The following is a 14093-nucleotide window of genomic DNA, read 5'->3' on the forward strand; positions in this document are numbered from 1 at the left end:
TATGGGGTTCTTTTCCTTTTTTTTTTTTCCTTTTTCGGGCCGCACCTGCGGCATATGGAGGTTCCCAGGCTAGGGTCAAATCAGAGCTGCACCTGCCAGCCTACACCACAGCCACAGCAATGCAGGATCCGAGCCACATCTGGAGCCTATGCGGCAGCTCATGGCAATACTGGATCCTTAACCCACTGAATGAAGCCAGGGTTAGGACCTGCAGCCTCACGGACACTAGTCAGTTCTTAACCTGCTGAGCCACAATGGCAACACTGGATGTTTATGTTTTAAAAAGATCCTTTGGCAAGAGCACACACGGTATAATTTCCTTCCCATGTTATTTCAAGAACAGATAAAATCTTCCTTTATTGGTAGAGGTCAAAATAGAGTCATAGAGGGGCCTGAGGGAGCCTCCTGGGTCTGGAGAGGCCTCAGTCTTGATTCAGGGGGTGGAGAGACAGGCCTGCCCAGGTACAAAAGTATGATGTGGTGCATATGTACAGTGGAATACTACTCAGTCATAAAAAAGAGACTGAAATAATGCCATTTGCAGCAACATGGACAGACCTAGAGGTTATCGTGCTAAGCCAAGTAAGTCAGACAGAGAGAGACAAATACCATATGATATCACTTGTAAGTGGAATCTGAAATATGACACAAAGGACTTATTTACAAAACAGAAACAGACTCACAGACATAGAAAACAATCTTACTGTTATTAAAGGGAAAAGATGGAAGGGGGTTAAATTAAGCATTTGGGATGAGCAGATACAAAACTACTGTATATAAAGTAGATAAAGAACAGGTCCTACTGCATAGCACAGGGAACTGCATTCAGGATCTTTAATAAACCAAATGAAAAATATGCATATAATCACCTTGCCACACGCCAGAAACTTTGTAACATTATCAATTGACTAGACTCCCATTTTTAAGTGAGTTGAGCTGCCCACTTCATTTCTGTGTCACTGTGCATCCACTCCACCGTGATAAACAAGGAATAGTAAGGTTTGAACCTGGAAGTTTTCTTTTTTCTGACACTGAACTTAATGTATTGCAGAGAATCCGTGAGTTGGAGGACAAGCTGGAAGTCCAGAAGCGACATCTGAAAGAGCTGGAGGAGAAGGTAGGTGGTTTGCGCTCGGACCACTCCCTGGGCTTCTTTCCATGAGCTGCTAGCATGGCATATAGTCTCTTTTCAGTTCCATGAAACCCAAGGCCTGGGCTCCTGTCTCCAGCCTTCCCTTCTCTGACCCTGTCCCCCAGACTAGGAGTCTAAGACATTAAGCAGCCCCATCAAGTACTTCTCTAGGGAAGAAAAGTGCAGTCTGGGACAAACTTTGCGTGAGGGGGGAAGGGGTTGTCTTTTTTTTTTTTTTCTTTCCAGAAAGACCCTCTACAGCTTGCCTCTGACACTACCTCACTAGGAAGGGTGGGGGGACCTTTCATGAGCCATAAGCCAGCCACAGACATGGGCTGTCTCTCGTGGACTCCTTCACCTTAAAGGATGGATTTGCCCCAAACCGGTATTCTTGGGAGTCCTTCCCTCCCAGCAGGAGGTGAGGCTGGCACCCAGCCCCACTGTCTCCCTATATTATTACTTTTTACAGGTGGGGATGCTGAGACACTTGTCAATGAGCCCGTAGATGGGACGGGATAGCTGGGGTCTCCAGGGATATCACAGCCACTCCACCAGCACCTCTGCCACATGCTGTTGGTCCAGAGGGACCAAAGAGTCCATGTGTGCAGCACCTTTATCGGGACATTCACTACTTCCTGCACCTCCACCCGGGGGCTGTGACTTCCTTGAGTTCAGGGACCAGCTTTTCTTCATCTCTTTACCCAAGACAGTTCTTACCACGGAATACACCATTGCCAAGTGTTTGCAGGATGAGTAATACCTGCATAGAGAGAAAACCCACAGTTGCACATTTTGTATCACAGGGATAAGCTCACGTGTGGGAACAGGTGAAGTGACCCCATCTGGGGGGGGGGGTCCCTCAGCGACAATGTGCCCCAGAAGCTTCCCCGGGGAAGAAGAGGGAGAAAGGGCACATCTGGGCTTCAGGTGTCTGGGGCCAGTCTTTGGGGAGAGGAAGCCCACTCATTCCATCGACAGAGTGAGACCAAAGTCACAGAAGCCACCAGAGAGCAGATTGGGGGCTACCTACAAATGGGATGATAGTCCACTCTGTCTAGACTCAAACACGATGGCTCAAAGATACAGAGCAGCTCTTCCGCTGCTACAGGTTTCTCTCCTGCGAGTCTGCTTTTAAATACGTGAAAATCACCTTCCTGGCTTCAACGCACCTGCTCCTGGAGCCGGGGGGCTTCCCAGCCTGCACAACCGACAGTGTCCACAGGGGGGCAGCAGAGGGTCATGGCTGGAGCATCTGCGCTGGGGGTTGGGCTGGCTCTCCTGCCAGGGCCCCTGGCCATCCTGCCGGAATTCGGTTTAAGCCGATTCCTGGAGTTCCCGTCTGCCAGCTCCTATTTTAAGGAGCCAGAGGATCTCACGTATACTTCAAGGATTTCCCTGTGGGCCCTCTCGGCCTGGGCTGGCAGGAAAATAACCGCAGCCACCACTGTCAGTGGTCGAGAATTCTTTCCTTGCCAGCACCCCCACGTGGTCTTGGCAAGGACCCCCCCCCCCCCCACTCCACCTCCCCGAGCCTCAGTTTCCCCACGGAGACAGTGAAGAGCTAGGTGATTCTAAATGCCCCTTCTAGCTCTAACTTCCAAAGTTCTAAACATTTTCTGAAAATGTGGGGGCTGTTTGGATTTTTACATTTTCATTAACAACTTAGGGGAGCTCTTGCCTTTGGCAACTAAACGTGGGCACTTGTCATCCGCCTCTGCAAGGATGAAATCATGAGTCGCTGTAGATGCTGACCTTCGACACCCCTGAAAGGAGTTCGGGGTGGAGGCCAGGAGGGAGGCACTCACGCTCCGAGAAACGGGCAGAATAGGCCTTCAGATACATATTTTCAGGAGATTTTATAAGCTCAATTTGTGCATCTCCTCATATCTAGAAAAGCACTCAAATTCTTCTTGGAGATGTCTGCTCCTCTCGACTAGAAGTAAGCTTCTGCAAAAATGTGTGCCCGGGAGTTCCTGCTGTGGTGCCATGTGTTAAGAATCCTCCTGCAGCGGCTTGGGTTGCTGTGGAGGTGCGGGTTTGATCCCTGGCCTGGTGCAGTGGGTTAAAGAGCCGGCTTGTCGCAGCTGCGCTGAGGCTCAGATTCAGTTCCTGACCCGGCAACTTCCATGTGTCTTGGGTGTGGTCATAAAAGAAAAAAAAAAAAATTATGCATTTGACCCCCCCCCAATCCCCCTTTAATGGAGCAGTTTCTCAGAACTCTCTGAAATGCTGCCTCCTCATTTCTCTCCAAATAAAACTTAACTCACAACTCTCACGTTGGAAAAAAAATAATGAATTATTTTCAAAAGCCCCAGATCATATTCAGACCTATTTCACCTACTCAGCAGCAAATCCTTTGAAACAAAATAAGTGATAAATAAGCTAAGAAACTGTTCTTTGAAACGGACCTGTATAACTTCTCATTCCTTTAAGGCCATTTTTTTTTTTTCCTGCTCTTTTTTTTCTTTTTAAAATAGGCCGATCCCATGACAAAAAAAAGATTTTACAGAGTGACTGTCTTGGGAGAATGGGTGCTGGTGGGGATGGTGTAGGGAGGGGTCCGCTTGTCCACAGGTTGGACTGGGTGACCTGTGACCTGGGTGGCATCTTTCTGGATCCTTGTGCGCGTGCGGGTCATGCCCACTTTTGGTGGGACCATCAGCCGTGACTGTTTAGGGACCTTCCCCCGAATATGCTGTCTGCTCACGTTCTGCAAGAAAACCACACCTCGGGGCCCAAGAGTCCTGGTCCATGATGTGTATCTCCCCCGTTTGAAATAATTGGATTTGGGGGGACCGTGTCAAGACACCCCAGCCTGAGCGTGGTTTTCCACGTGGTGGGCTTCTCAGTGGGTGGGGGGGAGCACCTCCAAAAGCCCCCTTACCTCCGGTCTTTCCTAACCCAACCCCAGGGCCGTGGTCCGGGTGAAATGCTGCCATGGAGTTCCAAGCTACATCTCTCACATCTTTTCTTTTCTTTTCTTTTCTTTTCTTTTCTTTTCTCCCCTCATTTTCTTTTGGTCTTATTTTATAGTTTTTGTTCCTTTTTTTGTTTTTCTCACTAGCATTCATTCTGTGGCCTTGATGACGTCACTGAGCCAAGACCTCGGGTTGGTATCCTTTCATTTTCACTGATAAAAATGGTGACGTTTCCAAAAAGGAGAGCCTCCCCCCTTCCCATGCCCTCCCCAGCTCTGGCTGTAACATTCCTTGAGAGACGAGATGCCCTGGAAGGTGACCTTGTGACAGATCTCTCAGGGTCAGGCTCCCTGGGCCGGGGCACCCAGGGATTGCTGGTGAGTTCCCTCACGGGGAGGCAGATGGGGGAGCTCTCTGGGAATAAGGTGGGACCACGACAACCTGGATGTCCCCCCGTTTTATTGTCTCTTGAAAAGGGGGTTGTGGTTTTCTTTCCCCAAAGGTTTTTCCCTTTTGGCTTCGGGTTTTGGTGTGCTCTCTATTGCCCGTGGGTCAGGAAATTCCCCGTCGGGTCCAGACCAGAGTGGGCTTCGGGGGTCAGGGGTCTGCAGGTGCAGGAGGCTGACCCGCAAGTCCATGAGCTGCATCCCAAATGCCCCAGAAGCCGGTGGAAAGAGCCTGGCCACTCCCCTTCCTCCTGCCCTTGACCCCATGCCTGGTTTCAATGCCGTCTGGGCAGCTGGTTCCGCTCTGTTCACTGGGCCCTGCGTGCCTCACCCTGAGCTCCCGCTTTGGCTCCCAGGCCTCCCCTTTCTCCCTCTTCTGACTGCTCACCATGGATGGGGCTCTGTCGGAGCCTCTAGAGTTCTGACCCTGAATCCAGTCCGAGTGAGGTCCTGTGTGCCCTGGGGCGGGGAGGCGGGGGGTGGGCTGTAGCCCCCAGACTAAGCTCTGACGCTGCATCCCACCTGCCTGATGTTCTTTCGGGCGCCCTGAGCCCCAGCCCTGCACCCAGGAGCTTTTCCTTGCAGGCTCTGTGCCCCAGTCCTAGGGCAGCGCTGGGCACATGGTCGCTGATCATTCAGGGCTTGGGCAGCAAAGAAAGGACTTACCAGGGCTCACCAGAGGGGGAGTGGGGGTCCCCATGGGGGGTCGGGGAGTGGGTTCTAGGGAATAGGCTGCCTTACCCCTGCTTCCTCTTTCCCCAGATTGTCCAGCCAGAGAGTCAGGGCAGCAGTGGGAACGAGTGAGGGCAGATAAGCCAGGGAGTTCTCCAGTCATTTTAATCCTTGGTTCCCCTGTCTTTTCATTTTTTTTTTTTTGTTTTCCATTGTCTAGGATAGAAAAAGAGCTTACGGAATACACTGACTCCTATGGCAACCCCAATCCCACTCAAACCAAAATTCAACGGCAAAACAAGCTATTCCAAGCCCAGAGACTGAAACCAGAATTTGCGGATACTTGACAACCGTTCAAAGGGGAGGCATTTAGGATCTATGGCTGGGTCCTGCCTAGGCTGAGCTTGGGAGATCTGCAGGGACAATGGGGAATTTGTCAAGCTCAGGGCCACGTCTGAGTCCCCACTGTGGCACCTTCAAGAGCCCGAGGGGCAGAGACCTGAATACCAGGAAACTAAGTGCAATTACTAGAAACCGAGTGATTGGAGAGCCACTGCACTGTCTGGGGACAGGCCTGCATCCTCATCCCTGCACGGCCTGCCTCCCCTGGCCGCGGTGCGTGTGTCTGGCTCGACACTGTGTACATATGTCTCTGTGAACTGTGTCCTGTGCATCCCAGAGTCTGTCCGCCAGAGTGACTTGCACATGTCCCTGTGATCTGAACCCAGAGTCAAGCCCCACTCAGCAAACCCCTCCAGATCCGTGTGCAGCTGGATTCAGCAGCTGGGGGCAGGAGAGAGGGCTGGAGCCCGTGGATGGTGGACCCCAGGACCTCAGATTTACAAGGGGGACGCCGCGGGCTCCATCACTCTTGTGGGTGTGACACAGTGAAAGCTTCAGAACCTTGACTGCACCTGAGGCCGCCGTAGAAGGAGGGCTGAGAGGTGGACGTGGTCCCTGACTACCCCACGCTCGGGCTGTGTCCCATTTGGGTGTAATTTGCAAGGGGCTGGTGAGGAAGAAACGCCAAGTTGTGGTGCACCTGCGGGTGCTCCTCCTGCAGGGGTCTGAAACCAGGTCTGCTCTCTGAAAACCTCAGACAAGAAGGCGGCACTTCCCGATCTCAGGTGCTCCGCCTCTGAACCAAGCCTCCCAGGAGAACGGGTGGGGTGGGGCAGCCAAGGAGAACAGGAATCAGCTGATGGGAGCCAAGCCCAGGAGGGAAGCCCAGAGAAGAGAAGTTACTTTTGGCTGTTGTCGCTGTTGTTATGCTAGGATGAGCCGGTGAGTGGGGGAACATGTCCAGAAGGCACCCACCTGCTCACACGACTGTCGTCTTCCCAAACTTTTGGAAGGAAGGCCTTTGGAATCAAAATGGATCAAGTGAAATAGAATACAGTGAAGAAGGAAAAAGGCTAGCCGCATCTGTGTTGGAAGAAGCAGCCGAAGGCAAGGATGGTTTGATCCCAGCCATGGGAAGAGGCACTGCCCTGTGCCTGTTGGGCTGCAAGAGCAATCCTGCAATTTCTAGTGAGAATAACCTGCGGACAGAACTAAAACGACTGCAATTTAAGCCACAGAAGGAATCATGGGAAGAAGGACTCCAACAGAGGTGCTGAAAGTTCTCAGGAGGACAAGTCCAAGGATGGAGAAGGACACGACACTCAGCAGAGAAGGAGCACCCAGCCACCAGCCAGATAGGGAGGGATGTTCAAACTGAACCAAAGCGTTAGGGGGCTCTAAGCAAACATACGCCCAGGACAGCTGAGAAGTGACCATTTTCTTTCGACGTCTAAACCCAAAGCACCGCCACACCAGCCCCCATGACCTTCCCACGTCTGGTGACCCAAAGCGAATGTCTGATGTCTCTAATTGAAAAATGCAGGCATCTGAGCGCTCCAGGCAGCAATGGCCATGTGGAAACACACAGTGTGTGACCATGAAAAGCACATCTGCTGTCTCTGAGGCCAAAGAAACACAGAGAAGCCTTGCTTTGCTAACTGAGCAACAGAAGTTTGGAGGGCACGCAAGGGTCTCTGGGAAGCTGGTCCACAGCACAGCGTCCACCCTGTCCCTGATGCAGGAGTGTGGGCCCCCTGCCCGCCTGCCCCATGCTTCTGTCTCGGCTCCTTCACCCAGACAACAGGATGCACATGGCAGTGGCTTTGAAGTCAGACTCATTCCCAAACCAACCACTCCCCAGCAGTGGACACTGACAAAGTACTTGATGCTCTGAGTCTTAATTTCTTCATCTGTGGAATGGGGGTGATAGCAGCTCACCAGTGGTCTTCGTTGGGTACCACTAGGCAGTTAGACCCTGAGACGCCAGGATGCTGGCAGGAGAGGAGCAGCCAGCATCCAACACACCTTTGTGGGAGTCGTCCTCAAGGGAGACCATACAGCCCACAGGGGACCAGGGACCTTTCTCTTTGGCCCCCAGGAGATAGTTCAGGTGTGAGGGAGGGATGCTCACACAGGAGGCACAGGACCTGCTCAGCTTAGAAGCTCCAACTCCCCAAAGAGAGCCAGCAAGTCTTGTGACAGTTCCAGGTATGGCTTCCAAGGTTCCTGCCCTGGACAAGCCCAGTCACAAAAGCCACTGTACTCAGGGGGCCTCAGAGCTCTGGCGCCCACCAGGTGCGTTCGCATGTCTCATTTGTCACCCACAGCCCCCTGCGCCCAGGTGAGACCCACCGCTCAGGCTGCTGTGGTGGTCGTTGCCTAGCAACACAGGGGCCCTTCTGCGCAGGCATGGTTTCCGGGGCCAAGGGCTGCAGACCCAGCTGAAGCCAAGCCATTTTCTCAGCTAGAGAGAAGGGTTGGGTCCGTCCTTTGCCACCACGCTCCTCGCAGATCTGGGGGCTGGAGAGCCCAGGTCAGGTTCCTGACACGGGGCTGCACACTATGCTGCCTCCATGCGCTCTCTCCCCCTCCCCAACCTCACTCCCCCTCCCTCTCCCCCATACCTCGCACCCCCACAACCTCTGCCTCCCCACTACACCTCCTACACCCCCTCCCTCCCCTCCTCCCTCTCCCCTCCCCAAAACCTCTACCTGACCCCTCCCTCCCCTCCCCCTCCCACACCTCACACCTCCCCCCTCCCACCTCCCCTCCCCTCACTGTCCCCCCTTCCCGTCCCCCCCTTCCCCTCCCCCTCAGTCCTGCAGACAGGGGCAAGCAGTGAGGCAGAGAAGGGCAGAGGGGTCCAGAGGGCAGACTGTGCCCTGTCACTGCCATCTGGCAGCTGCGTTGGCCTGGAGAGCCACCAGCCCTGCGGGGGACCAGCCATCCTTGGCCCCGGTTGAGCCTTCCAGTTCTAAAATGGGAAAAGCCCGGGCACGTGGCCGTTTTCCCGCCTCTGCATGTGCTGGGTTGGACTCACTTGGGTGAAATGCAACAGGGGCGTGTGTCTGAGATGACACCCGCTGACCAGGTGCGCAGGGCCCACGGGCTGGGGCTAGGAGGGGGCGCAGGTGCACTGTGCAGCCTGGGTCCCTGGCTCTGGGCACCTGGAGAGATGCCCTCTGGGTTTAGCGGCCCCTCAGCACTTTTCTTGGCTTAGTCATCATTCCCTTTCCATCAGCCGCCCCTGCCTCCCTCCTCCCTCCTCACGTCCGCAGTTGAGCCCCAGGCCCGGAGCTCCTGCTCTCCCCTCGCCTTCCAGAACCAGCTTGTGATGAGCAGAAATCCCACCCGATGCTCCCCGATCAGAAATGTATGTCTGCTTCTCTTTTCTCACATTTAACCAGAACCTGCTAGAGGCCTGCCAAGCTGAGGGTCCCAACCTGCCAATTTGGGGTGCTCCCCCCAGGTGGTCTAAGAACCCTTGGCAATTCCAGCTTGGGGGCACAGCTGCGGTCTCCAGGCCCCCCGTCTCCCCCCCACCTGCACTCAAACCCCCTCCCCACCCCCTCTCCGGGGCTGCGAGTCCTATCTGAAGTGGGGACCCCATGTCCCTTTGGGGACTCACTGAGGCTGCCGGGGTGCAGGGTGCGGTCCTTCCAACAGCCCCCTGGCCCTCTGTCCCCTTGTCCCAGATCTCTAGCCCTGAGAAGCCCACCAGGTAACAATCCTGGGCCAGGCCACGTTCCTGCCCTTCTCCCTCCGACTCAGAGGGTTCCTTGCAATGAATCCCACAGTCTTAGATACTTATCGAAAGGTGCCTGAAGACACTCCCCAGGCAGCGGCCCTGGGGTGCAAACGCCTGTTACCTGTCCTGGAGGGCGAAGGGAGGCTGAGCCTTCCCCTGGGCTGTTCCCCTAAGAACAGGCTAGAATCCCCACTTCCTTCCTCCTTGCAGGCCTGGCAGGTGATTTCCAGGTGGTCACTCTACCGCAGACAGCCCTCCATCCATCTTCCTGTTCTCAGATGCTCCTTGCGGCTAATGTCTCCAGGGCTCACGGTGCCAGACACTGGACCTGGCACTTGAGAGCTGCCAACAATCTGCCAACAGCAGGGAGGGGACTGCTATTTGTCTCCTTTTGCAAGGAGCTGAGTTAATTGCCTGAGATCTTGGCACATAAGAGGCAGAGCTGGACACAGCCCAGGCAGGTGATCTGGAACTGCCCGGTGTTGCCTCTGCCCACCACCCAGCATCCTGCACGCTGCACTCTGCCTGTGTGCCCGGCCCCGTGCAGAATTCTTTGCCTACAGCCCTTTGTGTATGACTTAGCAGCTCCTTGCGCAGGTACAGTTGTTACTGCCCACCCTAGCTTTTACGAGAATTTAAGTGATTTGTCCAGGATTCCATCCAAGAACCGCCTGAGCGCTGAGTTGCTCCATGGCGCCCCCTCTCGGTCGATAACCCACTCTGCCGCCTCTGATTGTTCCCCGTCTACCGCAAGGCCCCTGAACCACCCACCGCTGCTGGGGAAAGATACTTTCCACCCCATCTTCTCCCAACCAGACAACATCTCCACTAAGAAAGACAAGAAAACGCTTTTATTATCAAATGAGCGTGAAACCAGACTTTGATGTGCCTGACAGGCCATCTGCTAAGAGATTTGCAAAGACAGAAAGGAATATCGCCCCTTTTTAGCCAAGGGGATAGAGCGATTCGGACGCAGCCTTAGGATAGACAATCATTTGTTCTCAAGCAAGAGAACTTGACAGCACCGCTTATGACACAGAAATCACCCTAAATCCACCTAGCCATCGGATGGGCCCTCTGTGTCTGCTCATTTGTTGTATATAAAAGAAAATTGAATTCCTTCTGGCTTTGTGACAAAAGGTAGTTTTGCACCTTGGAGCCAGGGGACCATGAGGTTAGGCTTCTCCCACAGCCACTGGGCGAGGGGCTTCCCTTTTCCTCTGATATTTACAGGCCCATGAGATGGTTTCCAGGCCCCTCGGAAAGACATTCCTGGGTCTGAAAACTGGCAAAAGCTTTATTTCGCTTTTAAATGGATTGACACGTATTTCTACGAGCTGAAGAAAGAACACAAAGTTTTCCAAAGTCTGTGTTCTAAGACAAGGGCTGGGGGAGGCTCCTCCGTCATTTTTAATGGGGAGAATTAAGCCTGTTATTTTAAATGTCTATTTCTCCCTGCACCGCTCTGCCCCGGGCCTATTTCATCGCATCCTTCCGTGGCCAGCTGCCTCTGTTCTCTCCTCCTGCAGCCCCACAGGGCTCCATCCTCAAAGTGAGATCCAGCCAGGCCCCTCCCTGGCTTGGAAACCCTCCAGGGACGCCCCCCTCCCACTTCTCATGCAGAGATGTAGCGCGCAAGCCATCAAGGCCCCAAGTTACCTTCTGTCCCACGTCCTCGTCTCTGCCTTCAGTGTATCCACCTGGCAAGCCGAACCCATTCCTTTCACCTGTCCTGACTCTGTCTTGGGGCGTTGGTCCCAAGGCCCCCTCCACCTAGAGGAGGCTTCCGCCCAGCTCCGCCAGCTGCGATGGGTCATTCCTCAGCTGTGTCCCCAGGCTCAGGCTCCCCCTGCCCCGACCCCAGGACGCATTGTCTCAGGTTCAGGGTCTTGGTGCATCTCTCATCCCTTCAGTTTGGGGGGTCAGGACTGGATTTGCATCCTGACTCTGCCACTTCCCATCTGTGGGGCCTGGACAAGCTCTCGGCCTTCCAGAGTGTCCATTTCATCATCTATAACGTGGGCATGATTAAGACCCAGCTCCTAGGGTTTCCAGGAGAGTTGGACCAGGCCAGGTGAAGTGACCAGACACAGGCTCACCCCTCTTCCCTGCGCCCCAGTAAACGCCGAGCCTGAGAGAGATGTTTGCTGCACTCAGGGACCATTTAGAACGTGAATTATTACCAGGTGAAAACTCAAGTGTCGCTACTGAGAATTTATGACGCTCTGATGGTCCTGCCTAGAAATCTTATTTTCCTTCTTTGTACATTATTAAGTTGCTAGTTCCAAGTGACTTTTCTGCCCTGGGTGAGCGCTGGCATGGCTGGCTGGTAAAGCGAGAGGGTTTCATTCATATTGTATGACGTTTGCGCAAGTGAAACCCATTAATAATCCACCTGTTCTTGCCCTCCTCCAAGGCTATTTTCCTGCCCAATCTGAAGGCACGGCCGCCACCTCGAAACCTCCAGAAAGTCAATGTTGCAAATTCGCTGCATTTGATTAAGTCTTGGCTGGTGAACTCCTTACAGGATGGAGCCAGCCGCCAAAGGACGGACTGAAAAAAGCTTCAGCTACGTTGTCAGAGCCCCCGGCGGCGGCGGCGGCGATGGGTTTGATGTCGTGAACGTGGATGTGAAGATGGACACAGCCTGGATCTTCCAGGATGCAGAGGATGACGGGGAGGAGCCGGGACGTCTTCCAGAGGAAGCGGCCCGAAGCCCAGGGGTGGACGCGAGGACACGCGGGAAGCAGCTGGAATCCTCGGAGCAGACGCTGCTGGCAGCTGTGGACAAATACGTGATGTCGGAGTCCGGGCCGAGGAGCAGGTACGCACACCCGCTGGACCTCTTCTTTGTGTGGCCGGGGCATCCCGGGGGCCTCCTGGCTGTGGTAGAATGGGGTGTCCAACTGCCTCTCCGGCCAAGGAGGCAAGCAAACCCGCATCCCATGACCTGCCCACCGCAGGCCCTGGCTCTCAGCGCCTTCTCTGTCTTTCCATCCTCTGCGCCGCATCACAGGGGCTGAGCCTGTTTCCCGGGCTCCCTTGCTCCCTGGCTTCCACTGGGGTCCAGCCTCTGGGAGGCGCCAAAGGGAGGAGGAAGGGAGAAGCCGGGGCATTGCCCCCCTCTTCTCTCTGGGGGGCGTCTCTGACCGAGGCTGCCATTCATTCATGCTTTTGGCTTCCTCTGTGGGCCTGCTCCTCGGTGCCAGTATCACCGCCTCCTCCCCGTGTGGTCCTCCAGCCACAGGGGCGGAAGTGGCTCCCAGCAGTTGCCAAGCCTGTGGCCGGTTACCTCTGCCTGCCTTTCAGTTCCTCCGTCATCTTCGTAGCAGAGTCTCTGGGTTGGGTTCTCACTGCTGAGCCTCCTGGCCTGGGCTCTCTCTTCCCGATGGAACCGACATGGCCCAGAACTTGGTCCTTTGTATCCAGATCTTTCTCCAGAGCCTGTGCTTTTTTTTAATACTAGTAGAATGAGGTGGGAACTTGAGTATCTATATCAAAGGAGAAACAGGACTGCTCAGGACCCATAACAAGGCACCGCAGCCTGGGGGAGGCGGGTGTGTGGTGCTTAAACAATAGGTCTTTATTTTCTCGAGCTCCTGGAGGCCGGAAGTCCAAGATCCACCTGTGGGCAGGGTTGGTTCTTCCTGAGGCCTCTTTCCTTGGCGAGGCCACGTTTGCCTTCTCGTGACCTCCTGGGGGCTTCCTTCTGCGCCTGTCTTTGTCCTAAGGACTTACAAGGACAATGGCTGTGTTGGATTGGGGTCCACTGTAAAGACCTCGTTTTAACTGAGCTACCTCTTTAAAGACGCTCTCTCCAAACACAGCCACATTCTGAGATCCTGGGGTTAGGACTTCCACATATGAACTTGGGGGATGGCATTGAGCCCCAAATATAAGTGTTAGGGTCGAGAGCTGGGGAAGGAAGGGCCCCAGCTCTGGAGCGATAGTAACATAACGCACACATGGTTGTACATGGCGGTGCAAACCAGAAGCTCCCCAGGCCTCAGACAGGTGGGTGGGAGACCCCTGCCGGAGGAGACCCCTCCATGTGGGAGAGAGGCAGCCAACCTGGGGGCCCCCGTGAGTGATGGAGAGGAGGGGCCTCTGTGCCTGGAGCCTGGGGTGAAGCCATCCTGGAGGGGTATCCGGGACCTGGCTGTGGTTTGCAAATGTGGGCTGTGTCCTCAGTTCTCTGAAGTTCTTCCTGCAGAAGTGGGACTCCAGGTGGGGAGCCTGGATCTGTGGCAGGGGTTGGGGGGAAAAAGGAGTCAGGGCTTATCAAGAGCCTGTGGGGTGGGGCCCAGCACGGGCCCTGCCATACACGCTTCCATCATGGCTCTCTGGACCCTGGGACCCACAGAGTGATACGAACCCCTTTTCCAGATGAGAAAACGGAGGCTCAGACGATGAAATACATGACTCAGGGTCACCAAGAGCTGAAGCCAGGGGCTGAGTGCGTGGTTGTGAATATAGATTTCAGGCTAATTTTACTGTGGGCTTGGTCTGGCTGGGGAATGGTAAATGGTTCATAAGGTACATTGGATTCTGCTTCAATTAAAGAGTTAATATTTAAAAGTATAGACTGCAAAACTAATGCACCTGCTTTGTTAGAAATTTGAGCAAGAGAACCCAACTCCCACCTCATAACACTATCACTGTTGCAAATTCATTTCCAATCTAAATGCAACAAAATTAATGAGAGCTGCATACTTGCTGAGCGCTTGCTCTGAGCCAGGCACTAGTTTACACGCTCCACGGGTAGTAACAGACTTAATCCTTAAAATAGCACTGAAACCGAAGTAATGGGGTTACTCTGCATTTCTGGATGTGGA

The 14093-nt window shown here is 54.2% G+C and overlaps 2 protein-coding genes across 2 annotated transcripts in view; both read left to right on the top strand.

The window, feature by feature from the left end:
* The window catches only part of JAKMIP1 (janus kinase and microtubule interacting protein 1), a 141793-nt gene extending 136256 nt beyond the window's left edge, over positions 1–5537 (top strand). The window contains exons 20-22 of the mRNA XM_047798566.1: positions 1052–1117; positions 4197–4241; positions 5389–5537. Coding sequence (XP_047654522.1) covers positions 1052–1117; positions 4197–4241; positions 5389–5418 — 141 coding nt within the window. The 3' untranslated portion in view covers positions 5419–5537. The remainder of the gene's footprint in view (positions 1–1051; positions 1118–4196; positions 4242–5388) is intronic.
* A 174-nt stretch (positions 5538–5711) lies between these two features.
* C10H4orf50 (chromosome 10 C4orf50 homolog) overlaps positions 5712–14093 on the top strand; it is a 64110-nt gene continuing 55728 nt past the window's right edge. The window contains exons 1-2 of the mRNA XM_047798567.1: positions 5712–7805; positions 11675–12082. Coding sequence (XP_047654523.1) covers positions 11787–12082 — 296 coding nt within the window. The 5' untranslated portion in view covers positions 5712–7805; positions 11675–11786. The remainder of the gene's footprint in view (positions 7806–11674; positions 12083–14093) is intronic.

Source organism: Phacochoerus africanus, chromosome 10 (genome assembly GCF_016906955.1).
Source record: "Phacochoerus africanus isolate WHEZ1 chromosome 10, ROS_Pafr_v1, whole genome shotgun sequence".
Lineage (NCBI taxonomy): Eukaryota > Metazoa > Chordata > Mammalia > Artiodactyla > Suidae > Phacochoerus > Phacochoerus africanus.